Consider the following 16933-nt stretch of genomic DNA (forward strand, 5'->3'; position numbering starts at 1 on the left):
ATGGTGTCACAGCACAGAAACCACACCAGAGTCTGCTGTCACACAGCAGTACAGTAGAATTTCCTTCTGAGGGTAGTGGGAAAAAATGTTAATGGAAGATTAACCTAGGGTTGGAGACTACTTGAAGAAAGCTGGTCTAAAATTACCTTATCTTCATTGTCACAAGAATATCACAGCATTTGTCCTTTAGCAGATGCTCTGGCAGTAGGTGGTAATAATGGTAACTTGCATTTACATACATTTATAAAGTACTATCATTTACATTATTTAAGAAAAAGCTAACAATATCTCTATAATTAGAAATGGAGAACTGAGGCAAAATTGAGAGTAGAATAATTCTCAAGATTACATAACAAATAGTGGTCAGATTAAGCATTCGAACATAGTTTTCCTGACCCTTTGATCTTGAGAGGTATTTATACTGCTATTATTTTTTCAGTCTATAGATCATAAATGTAGTATACAATGAGCTTAACACTCTAAAGAATGTTAAAAAAAAAAAAAAAAAAGAATAAAAAGGGTGCTGGCAAATGTATGCAACCAAATTTCCCCAGAGTAGTAATTTCAAGTACATGGTTAAGACTTTTCTAATTCTGAATGATAGGCTTCTGAATGATTCATTAGAGGTGCTTGATGCTGATCATTTATTAGAAACTGACTGAATCGATACGAAAAATGTGCATTGGTATTTTCTCATTACTTGAATATGTATTTAATTTTAGTCAAACAAGAGAAGATTTAAGAGAATTAAGAAATGCACTATATTGCCACTATGAAAGTAGTAAAATTTCTTTGTGCCGTCTGAAGAAGTGAAAAATGCGATGGTGGTGGATAACTCCAGTTAAATAACAGAACCCTTTAGTCTTGTTTTTGTCTTCTGAGTATCAGTGAGGACTTTGGCCAAGCATTTCTTCTTATGGGATATGGATATTCAAAAGATAGGAAAATATCTATACAGCGTACTATTTTCATTTGCGTTCTCTCTATGTGCCATGAATTGATCTAAGCCCTTCACATTTGTAAACTAATGTAATCCTGGCATATATTTATATAGGTGTATATACATAGGAGTGTATATAACAGACAGATGAGGCAGGTACTATCAGTTCCGTCTATGAGGAACCCGAGGGCCGGGGAGGTGCAGCAGCTTTCCCCAAGGGACACAACTAACTCCGAGAGCTGGGATCTAGTTTACAAACAAAAGGTTCCAGAAAATAAAAATCTCCCATGCCACTTTGGTTTTCGTTCCTCTCCTCGAGAAAGGGATATGGAGAGCTTCCTGGCCGAACTTTGTAGGAAATGGAGTTGTCAGCTTTCTTCCTAGGGCGGGGCCCTTTACAGGCCCGGCCACCTCCCTCGTCCTTCATTCCGCCCCAGCCACCCACTCCCGCTTCCCTCTTCTTCCACCACGCCCTGCTTTACTTCCATCTCCGCTGCTCCCAGTGTCATTGCCTTGCCTTGGAGCTCCGCGCCCACTGCCTGACAGCACTCCACTCCACGCCGCCGAGTCACCCTGGAGACGCGCACACGCGCAGTCCGCCGTCGCGCCGCCGTGACGTAACCCGCGCGGCCGACGTCGGGCTAGGGGGCGGGGCCGCGGGGCTGGCTGGCCGGCTGGGGGCGGGGCCGGGGTCCAGCTCCGGGCCTCCGCGGCCATCGCTGCCTGCACGGTCCCTTCCACTCGCCGGCTCCCCGCCCTCCCGGGTCGAGTGGGGCCGCGCGGCGTCCGCAGCCTCGCCCCGAGGGACACCGCGGCTTCAGGGGCTGGACCTCCCTCCAGCGCAATGTCAGGCACCGCGACAGTTCTGTGAGTCCGAGGCCGCGGCCGTGGCGCTGGGCGGCGGCGGGTCCGGGCCGAGGCCGCTCATGGTGCCGCCACGACACCATCGCGGGGCAGGAAGGCCAGGTAAGCAGGCAGGGGAGGGCCCGAAATTCCCCGGAACCCCAGCTGGGACCTAGCGCCCATGAATGGTCCCACCCCCCGCTCTGGAGTCAGTGGAAGCTCCCTGGCCGAAGTGGCATTGGTCTCCAAGGGGCGCGTGAGGGGAAGGCTGACCGGGGCGTGTGAACCTGGTCTGGACTCCCGACACTAGTGGGAGCTGCTCGAGCGCCGCCTCCGTGCTTTTTCTCACTCCCTGGGGGAGTGTCACCGGCTTAACTTCTTTTTCTCCCCCATCAAAAGAAGAGAAGGATTCCATTTAACAGCTGTTTTCTCACTGGTCTCCGGGGAGTTGCTCTTTCGATCTAAAGAGACTAGATGCAGTGACAGGCAAGGGTGGGTGGGGAAGCGTGAAGTATTCCCTCACTCTACCACGTGAGACGATTGGAAACGCGCCCCCAAGACTCACAACAAATCGCTTCCTGTCAATCAGTCAAACTCCCCTCCAAGAGATCGAAGACAGGAAAAACAGAAACGGGCGCCAGTCTAGACAGTGTGTCTTGGGGTGGATTCCTGTCTAGCGAGAGGCGAATGGAGTTTCTTGATTTACGAAACTCGAAACTCGAAGGAGCTTTGCCTTTTTTTTTTTTTTTTAAAACCAGTAGCTGACTACTCTTACCTATTGCCGTTTATTAAAGATTGCTTTTTTTTTTTTCTTGGACCACGTACTTTTCGGAGTATAATTTGAAACATACAGAGAATAAGGAAGCTAGAGAAGAGTGTCAGTTATATTTAATGCATTTGGTGTTTTTCTTTCATTTGTTCATTTTGAATTTTAAGAGAAAAAAGATGTGATGAACCTTTTTTTGAGTGGTTGATGTTTGCATAAGCCTCATTTTATGGCTGTTTTTAGGTGCGCTGAGTTCTTCACCTCCTTATAGGCTCAGATCTGCCAGGTTTTCAGGCATTGCCCTTGAAGATCTTAGAAAGGCCTTTAAAGTAAGGTAAGCCCCACTTTTAATCTGCTGTGTGACTTTCCAACAACATTGGCTAACAAATGTCAAATGTTTCTCTTATACTAATTTTCTCATTTTTACATTTAAAAAATCTTCTCTATTGTGATTTGTATTTTCTAAAAAACAGACTGCAAATGGTGTGTGTATTTATCATGAACCGGGTGAATTCCCAGAGCAGTGGTTTCACTCAGCGCCGGCGAATGGCTCTTGGGATTGTTATTCTCCTACTTGTTGATGTGATATGGGTCGCATCTTCCGAACTTACTTCGGTAGGTAATTTTTGTCTAGGAATGATATTGCATTATAGTAATACTGCTGCTCATCTGGGGTATCTTGATAATCATTTCTATCTCTCATGCTGACTTAAAGCAATAATTTGAATGTGGTTGAATTATGTTCTTTGATAAGTGAATTGATGTCAGTTCTAGTTGAAACAAAAGATACTGTTTTTGTTTCAGTTTTCTTAAGTCTTTTAGGGAGGGTTATTTTAAAAAATGAGGATTATTTTAAAAATTCGATTATCTTATTTTCTTTCTAAATTCAATTTCTTTGTTTATAAGTAATATTTTCTAGTGGAACAAGTATCTAGGATGTACAGCCTTTTGTCACCATTTAGTGGAAAGAAAGAATGCTTTTGAACAGGTGGGTGAAAGTGATCAGAGATTCCATGTACAGGTCACTATAATGCATTTGCATGGGTGCATACACATTTATACATCTGCTGATTCAAACATTGTGAAATACAAGGTATACGGTGATTGCATTCAGTTAAATTTTACTTTTATCAGTGTCCTCTTGATAGTAATGTGTTACTTTGAGTGCACAAAGTCGTTTTTCTTTCTAATTATATATGTAGATTTTTTATTCTATTTGGCTAATGATCTCTATAAAAAGATGTGAAAATTTTTTTTCAGAAGTTACTGCTTTTCAACTTACATGTTGTAGTCTTAAGGCTAATATACAAAAGGAAATAGTATTTATAAAATGAATTTAAATGTCAAAAGAAGCAGTTTGCTACTGCTGGTCATCTCACATCATAGTTAAGTAAATAGTTGACTTAGCTATGTCATTATAGCCAATGAGTAAATGCTTTTTTCACCAGTTTGGAAGTAGGCTCTGGAATACAACAAGCCATTTATTATTTTTCAATTTTCTGTAACCTTTTTTTTTCTTTAGATGAACATTCTGTAGTTTAACCACAAAAAAATCTCTGTAATGTTGAAGGGGAAATAAGCTTATCTATAAAACTTTATTTTAATTTTAAATGAATAGCTTGTTTTTTATTTGTCAGGTAATAAAATTTAGGACAGAGAGGATCTGGTCAAATTAAAATTTAGCAATCTGTATCTCTTAGTAAGAGGATATTTTATAGTTTTGTTACCCAAGAGTATATGTAATATGTCTAATTCTTCAGCCAAATATGCGCATCAAACTTTTGAGATAACATTGTGTATTTCAACAAGTAGATCAACCTTTTCTTTTTTTTTTTTTTTTTAAATTTTTTATTTTTTATAAACATATATTTTTATCCCCAGGGGTACAGGTCTGTGAATCACCAGGTTTACACACTTCATAGCACTCACCAAATCACATACCCTCCCCAATGTCCATAATCCCACCCCCTTCTCCCAAACCCCCTCCCCCCGGCAACCCTCAGTTTGTTTTGTGAGATTAAGAGTCACTTATGGTTTGTCTCCCTCCCAATCCCATCTTGTTTCATTCTCAATGGAGAAAAACTGAAAGCTTTTCCGCTAAGGTCAGGAACACGGCAGGGATGTCCATTATCACCACTGCTATTCAACATCGTACTAGAGGTCCTAGCCTCAGCAATCAGACAACAAAAGGAAATTAAAGGCATCCAAATCGGCAAAGAAGAAGTCAAATTATCACTCTTCGCAGATGATATGATACTATATGTGGAAAACCCAAAAGACTCCACTCCAAAACTGCTAGAACTTATACAGGAATTCAGTAAAGTGTCAGGATATAAAATCAATGCACAGAAATCAGTTGCATTTCTCTACACCAACAGCAAGACAGAAGAAAGAGATATTAAGGAGTCAATCCCATTTACAATTGCATCCAAAACCATAAGATACCTAGGAATAAACCTAACCAAAGAGACACAGAATCTATACTCAGAAAACTATAAAGTACTCATGAAAGAAATTGAGGAAGACACAAAGAAATGGAAAAATGTTCCATGCTCCTGGATTGGAAGAATAAATATTGTGAAAATGTCTATGCTACCTAAAGCAATCTACACATTTAATGCAATTCCTATCAAAGTACCATCCATCTTTTTCAAAGAAATGGAACAAATAATGCTAAAATTTATATGGAACCAGAAAAGACCTCGAATAGCCAAAGGGATATTGAAAAAGAAAGCCAACGTTGGTGGCATCACAATTCCGGACTTCAAGCTCTATTACAAAGCTGTCATCATCAAGACAGCATGGTACTGGCACAAAAACAGACACATAGATCAATGGAACAGAATAGAAAGCCCAGAAATAGACCCTCAACTCTATGGTCAACTAATCTTCGACAAAGCAGGAAAGAATGTCCAATGGAAAAAAGACAGCCTTTTCAATAAATGGTGCTGGGAAAATTGGACAGCCACATGCAGAAAAATGAAATTGGACCATTTCCTTACACCACACACAAAAATAGACTCAAAATGGATGAAGGACCTCAATGTACGAAAGGAATCCATCAAAATCCTTGAGGAGAACATGGGCAGCAACCTCTTCGACCTCTGCCGCAGCAACATCTTCCTAGGAACAACGCAAAAGGCAAGGGAAGCAAGGGAAAAAATGAACTACTGGGATTTCATCAAGATCAAAAGCTTTTGCACAGCAAAGGAAACAGTTAACAAAATCAAAAGACAACTGACAGAATGGGAGAAGATATTTGCAAATGACATATCAGATAAAGGACTAGTGTCCAGAATCTATAAAGAACTGAGCAAACTCAACACCCAAAGAACAAATAATCCAATCAAGAAATGGGCAGAGGACATGAACAGACATTTCTGCAAAGAAGACATCCAGATGGCGAACAGACACATGAAAAAGTGCTCCATATCACTCGGCATCAGGGAAATACAAATCAAAACCACAATGAGATATCACCTCACACCAGTCAGAATGGCTAAAATCAACAAGTCAGGAAATGACAGATGCTGGCGAGGATGCGGAGAAAGGGGAACCCTCCTACACTGTTGGTGGGAATGCAAGCTGGTGCAGCCACTCTGGAAAACAGCATGGAGGTTCCTCAAAATGTTGAAAATAGAACTGCCCTATGACCCAGCAATTGCACTATTGGGTATTTACCCTAAAGATACAAATGTAGTGATCCAAAGGGGCACATGCACCCGAATGTTTATAGCAGCAATGTCCACAATAGCCAAACTATGGAAAGAACCTAGATGTCCATCAACAGATGAATGGATCAAGAAGATGTGGTATATATACACAATGGAATACTATGCAGCCATCAAAAGAAATGAAATCTTGCCATTTGCAACAACATAGATGGAACTAGAGCGTATCATGCTTAGCGAAATAAGTCAAGCAGAGAAAGACAACTATCATATGATCTCCCTGATATGAGGAAGTGGTGATGCAACATGGAGGCTTAAGTGGGTAGAAGAAGAATAGATCAACCTTTTCATTAAAGAAATTTTCTAACATATACGAAGTAGAAAGAATGGTATAATGGATTTTCATATACCTAACAACTATTAAATTTTGCCCATCTTCTCTTATTAACCCTTCTCCAGACATGTTTTCCTGAAGTATTTTAAAGTCTATTCTAGCCCTTGTCAGTTCACCTGTAAATTCTTTCATACTCAATTCAAACTGAAAAGGTCCTAATTTTTAAAAATAGAATCACCATTTTATTAACAAAATTATATTCTAATAAAATTAATTATAATTTTTAAGATCATCTGTTACTTGGTCCATATTCAAATTTATGTTGCTTTCATTCCTTAACTATATTCCCCCAACCCCACCTTTTTTTTTAAACCATGCTAATGATTTGTTGGAAAAACTGGATCATTTTTCCTATAGGATATATCACTGTATTAGTCCGTTTGGGGTGCCACAGTAAGACTGCCATTAGCCTGGTTGGCTCAGGACAACAAACATTTATTTCTTAGAGTTCTGGGGGCTGGAGAGTTCAAGATTAAGGCACTGGCAGATTAGGTATCTGCTGAGGATCCACTTCCTGGTTCTTGGGTGGCCGTCTTTGTAAATATGTTCTCAAAAGGCCAGAAGGTCAGGAAAGCTCTCTGTGGTATCTTTATAAGGCACTAATTCCTTTCATGAGGGCTCTGCACTAGACCTAATAACTTCCCAAAGGCCCCACCTCCTAATATCATCGCATTGGGAGTTAGAATTTTAACATATTAATTTTGGGGGGACACACAGATTCACTGCATAGAACGCATTTCAAATTTGGCTTATTTCTTTGGGGTATCACTTAACTTGCTCCTCCTTTTCCCTTATTTCCTGTAAAATGGTAGTTAAGTGTAAATTCCTGGTTTGATTCAGGTTCAGTTTTTAGGAAAAAAATACCTTGGTCATTAAAAAAAAAATACCTTGATGGTACTGGATCTTGTAGAGTATCATCATACATTCATGGATTTTTGTGTATTTCATATGTTTCAGACAATTGTAGTTACTCCTTTTGGTACTTAAACTTTACTATCTTTGACCAGTGGAGCCTCTTCAAATTGTCCTTTCAGTATGACCCTATTAATCTTTAACGTCCTTTCTGGTGCAAGATGCCCCAGGTTCATCTGATAATTTTCTTCCCCATATTTAGATTTGATCATTTCTTTAAGAACCCATGGTTTCTTTTATTCCAAGATGATACAGAACACCTCTGGATTCTATAGGTGCTCATTTCTTTTGGGTTATTTTTTTAGGCCTTTCAGTGTACGTAACTAGGAAATTTTTTTTTTTTTAATGAAACAAAAAAATCATGAATTCTAAGCTAAATGAAGATTATAGGTTTTATATAACTTCCTAGTAACGTTAACCTTCATGCAGTTTTATTCATATGCCATTCTGCTTCATTGCCTTTCTTTATGCTGTTTCCTCTGGGCTATTATTCAGCCCTACACATGCAGCTCAAAAATAGCTTCTCTTAGGAATCTTCCACAATCCTCAAAATGGTCTGTCTCCCTTTGGTAATCCCATGGTACCGGTACACCCCTGTTGTGGTACTTAGCATATTATGCTGTGTACTTTTCATATATATATGAAAGGAAAGGCTGTCTTATTTTTCCTTAGCTCCTAGCACAAGTACTCGTGCATAGTAGGATTTTAATGAAGGTGGAACAAAATTTTTTTTGGAAGTTGATGCTGCTTTGTTTGGGAATATTATCCTTTGTATACAAGCAAATATAATATTTAGAAATGAGTATAAAGTATTTTTGTAATCTCTTCTGATCTTCCCTTCCACATGAACTTCTAGAGTCAAAAATCATGTAATAGCCTTATTTTGTTGGAGATAAGTAATAAGATTTAAGGTCATCTCATAGTTTATGTACACTTTTCCTCTCCAGTATGTTTTTACTCAGTACAACAAGCCATTCTTCAGCACCTTTGCAAAAACATCTATGTTTGTTTTATACCTTTTGGGCTTTATTATTTGGAAGCCATGGAGACAACAGTGTACAAGAGGATTTCGAGGAAAGCATGCTGCTTTTGTAAGTTAAATTTTAAGTATTTGTGGGAGAGGGGATTTAGTTTTACAAAGTTTAAAGTTACTAGTTTCTTGAAGGACAGTCAGATTCGGAGTGGTTCAGTTAATTGAGGATAGCATGATATAAGAAAAACGTACTTTTGTCCAAAGTTTTAAATTTATTCTTTTAATCAACTTGGTATCATAATATCTTGTGAGAAATCGAAGATATATAATCATTTTCTTTCCCTTATCCCAATATCCTTTGGATTGTTAAAAATATTGAACTAGCCCAAGTCATTAATGTGGAGATAAAAGATAAAAGTGAAGAAGATGATGACTGTCTGGAGTCTTTGGTGATTTGCATACTAGATGAGTAGCATCTAAATAGTTGTAAAGTTGCTGGTTAGAAGTAAAGTAAAGCAAGGTTTTGTTTATTAAAATGAATATAGGCTATTTCAAGCCATCTTTCAGATGTTTGGCTAACAAAATTATATTCTTTCCTTGATGTAACATAACATGCTGATTGACACTGTTTACAGAAATGGCAGTGTATATAGTGATATATCTTCTAGAAGTAGAAACTAAATTTTTGAGAGTGAAGACTATAGAACTGACTCTTAAATTATTTTCTTTTTCAATTCTTTCCCCTTTTTAAAAAGAATTTTGATAGGATATACATTACCATTTTAGCCCTTTTTTTCTTGCCCCTCATTTTTTACTGTAGTAAAGTATATATGATATAAAATTTACAACTTTAACTATTTTTAAATGTATAGTGGCAGATAGTGAACATTTTAAATGTTTATTGGCATTAACTACATTCATTTTGCTATGCAGCCATTACCACTGTCCATCTCCAGAACTTTTTCATGATCCCAAACAGAAACTCTGTACCCATTAAGTAATAACTACTATTCCCCATTCCTCCCAAATACTTTCTTTCTCTATTAATTATTTTCTTTTATGTGTACTTTTCTGTGCATTAACTAGTAGTATTTCTCGTCTTTTCTAATGAAAACTTTTGTTTTTTACTTTGCAAAAGCAATACATACATATTATAGAAATGCATGTACATTACTGAACATTTAGAAAATACAGAGGAACAAAAAGAAGAAAATAGTAATTCTACCATTCTCAAGGAATAACTCCAGAGTATTTTGACCTATATCCTGTTATTCTTTTTCATGTGTGTATTTTTATTTTATTTTTTACAAAAGTGTAACTATACTATTATGTCCTGTTTTACAGTTGGCTTTCTGTTCTTAGTGGTATATCATGAACAACTTTCTGTGTAATTTAGTATTCCCAGAACATTTTTTAATATTAAGTTTTTTTTTAGATTGTAGTAGTGATACATGTTCATTGTTGAAGAGAAATTTATGGTAACATGAAGAATAAGAATAGTCTGTCCATAATCTCACCTTTCTGCAACCACTGTATATATATATGATACTTCTGTAGCTATGTGTTTACATGCATATATTTAAAATTATAGTAGAAGTCAAGTTAGGCTATATCATTGTCTAACTTGATTTTACTTTCTACTTAACAGTATATCATTAATACCTCTCCAGGCTAATAAATAAACATCTGCTACTATGTTTTCTATTTTATTTAACTGTTCCTTGATAGTTTGATTATTTCCACTTTTAATTTGATGCAAGTAAATAGGAATATCTTTATACACATCTGTAGTTATTTACTTAAGAGAAATCCCCAAAGTTTAATTGCTGGATAAACAGTAATGCCATTTTTCAGGCTTTTGCTTCCTATTGCTAAATTATAGTCTGTAATTCATATCTCTGTTAGCAGTACATGAGATCAAATCCTTATCACAATCCCTATGTTTACCAGTTTGATAGGTGAATAATGATATTTTGTTTACTCTGCATGCTTTTGGTGTTTTTTAATATATTTATTGCACAGTAGAATTCTTTTTGGAGTTGTCTATATCTTGTCCATTTTTCTACATTGACTCCTTATTGTTTTTTAATATATTTGTTGTACCGTAGAATTCTTTTTGGAGTTACCTATATTTTGTTCATTTTTCTACATTGACTCCTTATTGTTTTTTTAATATATTTATTTCACAGTAGAATTCTTTTTGGAGTTGTCTATATCTTGTTTATTTTTCTACAGTGACTCTTTATTGACACAGGAATTCTTTTAAGAGCATGGGCTCTGGTGTTTGAGTTTTGTTCTTTCATTTGTTGATTTTATGACCTTGAGCAAGTTATTTAACCTTTTCAGACTTTAAACAAGGATAATAATAGGGTAGCTGTGGGTAAATAAAAACATGCTTGTATAGCAGTAGCACTAGCGTAGGGTTCTCCAAGTGCAATCCAGTCCATTAATCTTTTAGGGAGTTCTTGATGTTATTACTATTATCATGATAACACTAAGAAGTTATTTCTCTTTCACAAACCCTCCCATCCTTTACCTTCTTATCTGAAATGCTACAATAAATGGTATTATGCAGAGGTCATAAATTTTGTATTTAGATTGACTTTGGTTTTAATCCTGGCTCTGTTACTTAGATGAGATCTCTCAGCCTATTTCTTCATCAGTAAAAAGAAGATGATAATACCTACTTTGCGTAATTGAATACTTGGCCTTAGCTGCTATTATGATTAATAATAAGTATATCCGTATAATACTATGGATTTTTTATTCTGTTCCATTGAGTGTGACTGACAACAGCCTTACTTTATACCATGAATTTAATTGAATTTTATGTCCTGTTATCTGTAGTTTGCAGATGCTGAGGGTTACTTTGCTGCTTGCACAACAGATACAACTATGAATAGTTCTTTGGTAAGTGCTTTTTTTCTCATCAGGATTGGAATGGGTGGAGTTGAGCCACGATAGGAAGGACTGAAATAGCTTTATAACACCACTATATTAGGATGTAGATATATCCTAATATTGGGTGCCCGCCATAAGAATTGTAATATGGTACTTTGTTTCTTGGGACCCAGAAGTAAGCAATTCAGCCCTGTAGGAGAGAGGGGAAGGGGGCATTGATTAAGGAGTGAAAATCCTAAGGGATAGTCCTTTGTCCTTTGTTTCTTACTAGGTTCATCACTTTGTGTTCATTGTTATCATCACTTAGAAGCAAATACATTTGTTTGACACTGAGAATATATAAGCCAGTTGTTCATTTGTTCCATAGATTTTTTCCACAAAATTTTAAGAGCATTTTTTTTTTAGATTTATTTATTTATTTTAGAGGAAGAGGGAGAGCACGAGGAGGAGGAGCCAAGGGAGAGGGACAAAGAATCTCCAGCAGGGCTCTGGCTCATGACCCTGAGATCATGACCTGAGCCTAAAGCAAGAGTTGGATATTCAACCAACTGCACCTTCCTGGCGTTCTAAGTGTTACACACTTGTTCTAGGCTCTAGAAATATGCAGCTTATGTCCTAGTATTTGAGAGTGTGTGTGTGTTCAGGGAGGGCAGAAGAGACAGATAATAAGTAGTGTGTAAGTAAAGTAATTAACATATTTACTTATTTTAAGCATTTATAATCCAGTTTGAGAGAAAGTATTTAGAAATCTTTTTTTTTTTTTTAGACCATACTTAAGGCTTCTCTTTTAAGATGTATTGTTCCAAATGTGGCATTCTATCTGAGAAAAATTTTAAAGTTACTCTAAAGTTTAACATCAGTTTATTAAACCATTAGCTTTGTGGCCTTATTGTCAGTGCAATTTTTTGCTTGTCTGGCTTTTAGAACTATAGTTGCATGCAAGGTAGGTTACCAGGTATTTTAAAGGTATTCTGAAGCTTAGAGAAAATATCATTCCATTTCTCTGGTATCTTAAGAATCAGAAAAATTAATATCAGTTGTTTCTATCAGGGTAGAAGGCAGAGTTGAGGTGATAGACTATTCTTCTACCTACTCTAATACTAATTTTTGCTGTTATCAGTAATATGGGTATGTCACATCTTTCTGGGCCAAATGCTATAATGAAAAGTTCAGTGTAACAAAGAGACTGTCAATTTTCAGATCCTATTGCCTCTTCACTTACTGCATAGTTTTTATTGGCAGAGTTCTATACCAAGAACTAAAAGAGAATTAAATAGAAAACATTTTCTGTTAATTTAAGAAACAGCTTAGTTGGACAATCATGCCTTAAATATAGATCATTTAAAGAACATATGTAAAAACAGTAGAGGAATTCAGAAACACTTAAAAACATAGACCTTTAGAGCATGGTTAGATAAACCTGGCAATGCTGTTGTCTACCACTTGATCATTTTATATCTCTGTTTCTAGGAAAGTTTTTAAAAAATGCCATTTTATGAGGTTGTTATGAGGACTAATGAGAAAGACATGTTTAACTGCTCTGGACTTCGTAACTGGTACATTGTAAGAACTGATAAGTGGTAGCTGTTTTTTCTTGTCTGTTAATCCTCTAATGGTTTTCAGGAATCTTAATTTTTAGTTGAATCTTTAGTTGAATAAGATAAAACATTTGGCAAATACACATACATATTAGATCTTGTTTATCTCTTCATTGTCTACCTTCCCCTTTAAACTGTATGATCATTGAGGACAGAGACTTTGTCTTTTTTCAGTCTTATATCCCCAGGATCTAGAACAGTTTCTGACGTAGTAGAACCTCACCATGTATTTGTTAAAAGAATAAATGAAAAGGAATTAGAGCTAATCTGTTAGCTTGAGAAGGAGATCTGCTTTTATGACATTTAAATGTTAAATATAATGTGCCAGTGCTCTTCCAAAACGTTTTAAGAATATTCTGCTGTGGTGAACAGCAGAATATGGTGGTGAACAGCTGTGTTTTGAGTGGTATTTATGTCTACATTCCATCAACTTAAATTTTAGCCAATGTATCCGCCATTTTACTTGCTGTTTATATTTATTTCTGTTTTTGTTACATTCTAGAGTGAACCTCTTTATGTTCCTGTGAAATTTCATGATATTCCAAGTGAAAAACCTGAGAACACAAACATTGATACTGAAGAAAGTAAGCAAAACTTAGAATTTTATAACTTAGAAATGGGAGGAGATTTTAGTTTCATGTAAGCCATCCCTAGACTTAGTGATTTTGTGGGGTGGACTCGGATCAACTGGCATTTCTTCTTTTCCATGTGGTATTGGCTTGGCCTCTAATCTTCCAGAGTTTGACTGGAAGTTTTTATTTAAACCAGAAATAATTTCCAAATACTAGAAATCTCTGTGGTTTCATCATACATATATATACATATAAATACATAAAATATATATATTTAAATGAGTAAGATCCTCTTCAACCATGCCATTTGAGACTCCTAATAGCAAATTGTATGGGTTTTGTTGGTTCTGTGAATTGAGTAAAGAATACCAGCTCCAGCATAAGTGCAGTATTCATGCATAATACTCTCTTGCAAAGAATAGACCTCTAGAGGAATGTTCTGCATGCTTGACCAGGAACATAATTCTCATAAGTTGGCTTTCTATGAAGAAAAGTCCAAATAAAGTTTTACCATAAATGCTAAAATAATAACCATACTATAATTCTGATCTAGGCAGTTGTTTATGTATACAGTTGCAGAACCCTTGTTTGAATATTGGTCTCATTTTAAAACCTTTTGATAGATGAAAATGTTCTTCCTGTTAACTCTTTGAGTAGAACTGCCTCAGGTAATAATATAACTCTGGTTTTCTTTGCTGTGCAAGTCTGATCATATGTCGATTAAAGAATATGCATTTATCAGTAAATTAAAACTTGTGACTTTCATTGGACGTGAGGGGAGATGTTAATGATTTTGTACTATACTTTTCTTTTTAAGCTCCCAAAAAGTCTCGTGTAAGGTTCAGTAATATCATGGAGATTCGACAGCTTCCATCAAGCCATGCATTGGAAGCTAAGTTGTCTCGCATGTCACATCCTACTGTGAAAGAACAAGAATCCTTATTCAAAACTGTGGGAAAGCTTACTGCAACTCAAGTAGCAAAAATTAGCTTTTTTTTTTGCTTTGTGGTAGGTCTTCTCTTTTTTATATGTTTAGAACTTGAATTTTAAGACAATATATGTGCCAGCAGTATGCTATTGAAATGTAACACTGTTAGGTTGCTTAATTGTGACTTTAAAAAATACTGTGGACTTTGTGTATCAAAGTCATTGTTTGCTTATCATTTGCTTACCTCAAAGAAGCCAACCAATACTCTTAACACAACAACTACTTATATATATTCAGAATTTGGCATTGCTTCATGGTCAGGATAACTAATAGTTGTTTTACACTATGATATATACAAAGGCTAGTAAATATCCAAGTAAGAGTTTACTGTATGCATTGATTTTGTCAAATAAGTGGTTTTATAATTGTATAAATGACAGGATTTATAATTAATATAATTAATTACTTTAATTATAATTAACTAATTTGTAATTTGTGGTCAGTTTAATTAATAATTTAATTGTGATTAAATTTGTATAAAGGTGGTCAAATATTTTAGCAAGTACTCATAGTAAACATTTCTACAGAATTCCTTATATTGTTAATACCTTTCCTGTTGTATTGATAAACTGAAAATGTGCTGAAGAATTCACATAGAATAATCATACAGGAAATATTTTGGAATAAGCTGGGATTAGACTTGTCTGAGTTTGTGAAAACTGAAATTTAGAATTTGATAATGGATTTCAGGGCTCTTTTCTATATATGTCATTGGAAGCAGTCTAATCCAAGGTTGTTTAGTATGATCCTTTAAGATTTAAATTTGTACTGAGCTCTTATTTAAACACTAGATAATGCAGTGCTTATGTCAATATCATTAACCTGATTATAAGATTTTTTTTACTTCTCAGTTTTGCCTCATTGCTGAGCCCATTTTTCTCCATCCTCTTCCTGAGTAACATCTAGTTGAGTGATACCTTGATTAATATATTCACCAGTACAAGTAAAAAATCATTGTGAGTTAGAATGATATATATACTAAAATTAATTTAAAGGCTCATGGATTTGGATTATGCTGTTAATTATTTTTTTTGTTTGCTTGTTCTAAGTGAATGTGAGGCAAGACTAAGACTTACCATTTGTTACCTAATTTTTTTTTCTTTTAAATTTTTTCTTTTTTCTTTTTTTATAAACATATAATATATTTTTATCCCCTGGGGTACAGGTCTGTGAATCGCCAGGTTTACACACTTCACAGTGTTACCTAATTTTTGAATGACACTTGAGGTGAAGAATAATAAAAGCATCTATATAGTAAAAGTTAAAGACAAAGGGGGAAAGATAAGAGATTAAATGAGTAGTGTGTGTGTGTGGTTGAAAGAACCTGGGTGTGGAATGGGATGATTATATCAGGAACTCCGATTAAGAGGAAGAAAGCTACTTTGAATGAGCACACAATTCATCTCTAGGCAAATCGGTAAAAGGAAAGGCAAAAAGAAAAACCTCCTGAATTACACAACTTATTGCCTATTTAAAAGAAAATACTTCCCTTCATTGGATAAAGCAAACTTTTTTCCAACTCACAACTCTGAGAATGTTACATAAATACATAGGTACTATTCCATATAGCATGCTGATTTACAGATACATATGTGCATATAAAAAGCCTTTTTAAAAATTGTGGTAAAATATACATGATATAAAATTTGCCATTTTAACTTTTTTTTAATTTTAACCATTTTTAAATGTATAGTTCAGTAGCATTAGGTAAGATCACAACCACCTATCAAGAGAACATTTTTTCATCCTGCAAAATTGAAATTCTATATCCATTAAATAACTCCCCTTTCTTACCTCTCCCAGCCTCTGACAATCACCATTCTACTTTCTTTCTCTATGAATTTGATTACTCTTGAGTACCTCGTGTGCATGGGCTCATACATTGTTTTTTCTTTTCTTTTTTTTTTTAGATTTTATTTATTTATTTGTCAGAGCAGGCAGAGGGAGAAGCAGGCTCTCTGCTTAACTGACTGGGCCACCCCCGCACCCCACTGTTTTTCATTTTATGACTGACTTATCTCAGCATAAAGTCTTCATCCTTGTAGCATGTGTCAGAACTTTCTTCTCTTTCAAAGGGTGAATACCATATCACTATATGGATATTCCACATTTTGTTTATTCATTTTTGGTGTGCACTTGGATGGTTCCACCTTCAGTAGTCTTTAAAAAAAAAAAAAAAACTTTAGTAAGTTACAAGAGTAGGAAATGATGTTAGTCTTTATTAAAGGCACTTCTGTAGAAAGTCAGAGTAATATGGTCCAGGTATATAGCTTTTTGGAAACCCAACTTAAGAGTGATAAGCTTTGATAAGGTTTAGAACAGTGCTGTTCAACAGAAATACAAGCCTCAAATGCAGGGGTCATAGGTATTTTTTA

General features: G+C 35.8%; 1 protein-coding gene across 2 annotated transcripts in view; it reads left to right on the top strand.

Annotated features, from left to right (window-relative positions):
- Window positions 1-1639: 1639 nt before the first annotated feature.
- Window positions 1640-16933, top strand: part of SLC35F5 (solute carrier family 35 member F5) — a 40092-nt gene continuing 24798 nt past the window's right edge. The window contains exons 1-7 of one of the 2 annotated variants that reach the window (XM_059166684.1): window positions 1640-1906; window positions 2793-2883; window positions 3023-3164; window positions 8474-8617; window positions 11347-11409; window positions 13501-13582; window positions 14388-14578. In XM_059166684.1, the coding sequence (XP_059022667.1) occupies window positions 1867-1906; window positions 2793-2883; window positions 3023-3164; window positions 8474-8617; window positions 11347-11409; window positions 13501-13582; window positions 14388-14578 (753 nt within the window). In that variant the 5' untranslated portion in view covers window positions 1640-1866. The remainder of the gene's footprint in view (window positions 1907-2792; window positions 2884-3022; window positions 3165-8473; window positions 8618-11346; window positions 11410-13500; window positions 13583-14387; window positions 14579-16933) is intronic. The other variant, XM_059166685.1, reaches the window with a different exon arrangement.

The sequence above is a fragment of the Mustela lutreola genome, chromosome 3 (genome assembly GCF_030435805.1).
Source record: "Mustela lutreola isolate mMusLut2 chromosome 3, mMusLut2.pri, whole genome shotgun sequence".
Classification (NCBI taxonomy): domain Eukaryota; kingdom Metazoa; phylum Chordata; class Mammalia; order Carnivora; family Mustelidae; genus Mustela; species Mustela lutreola.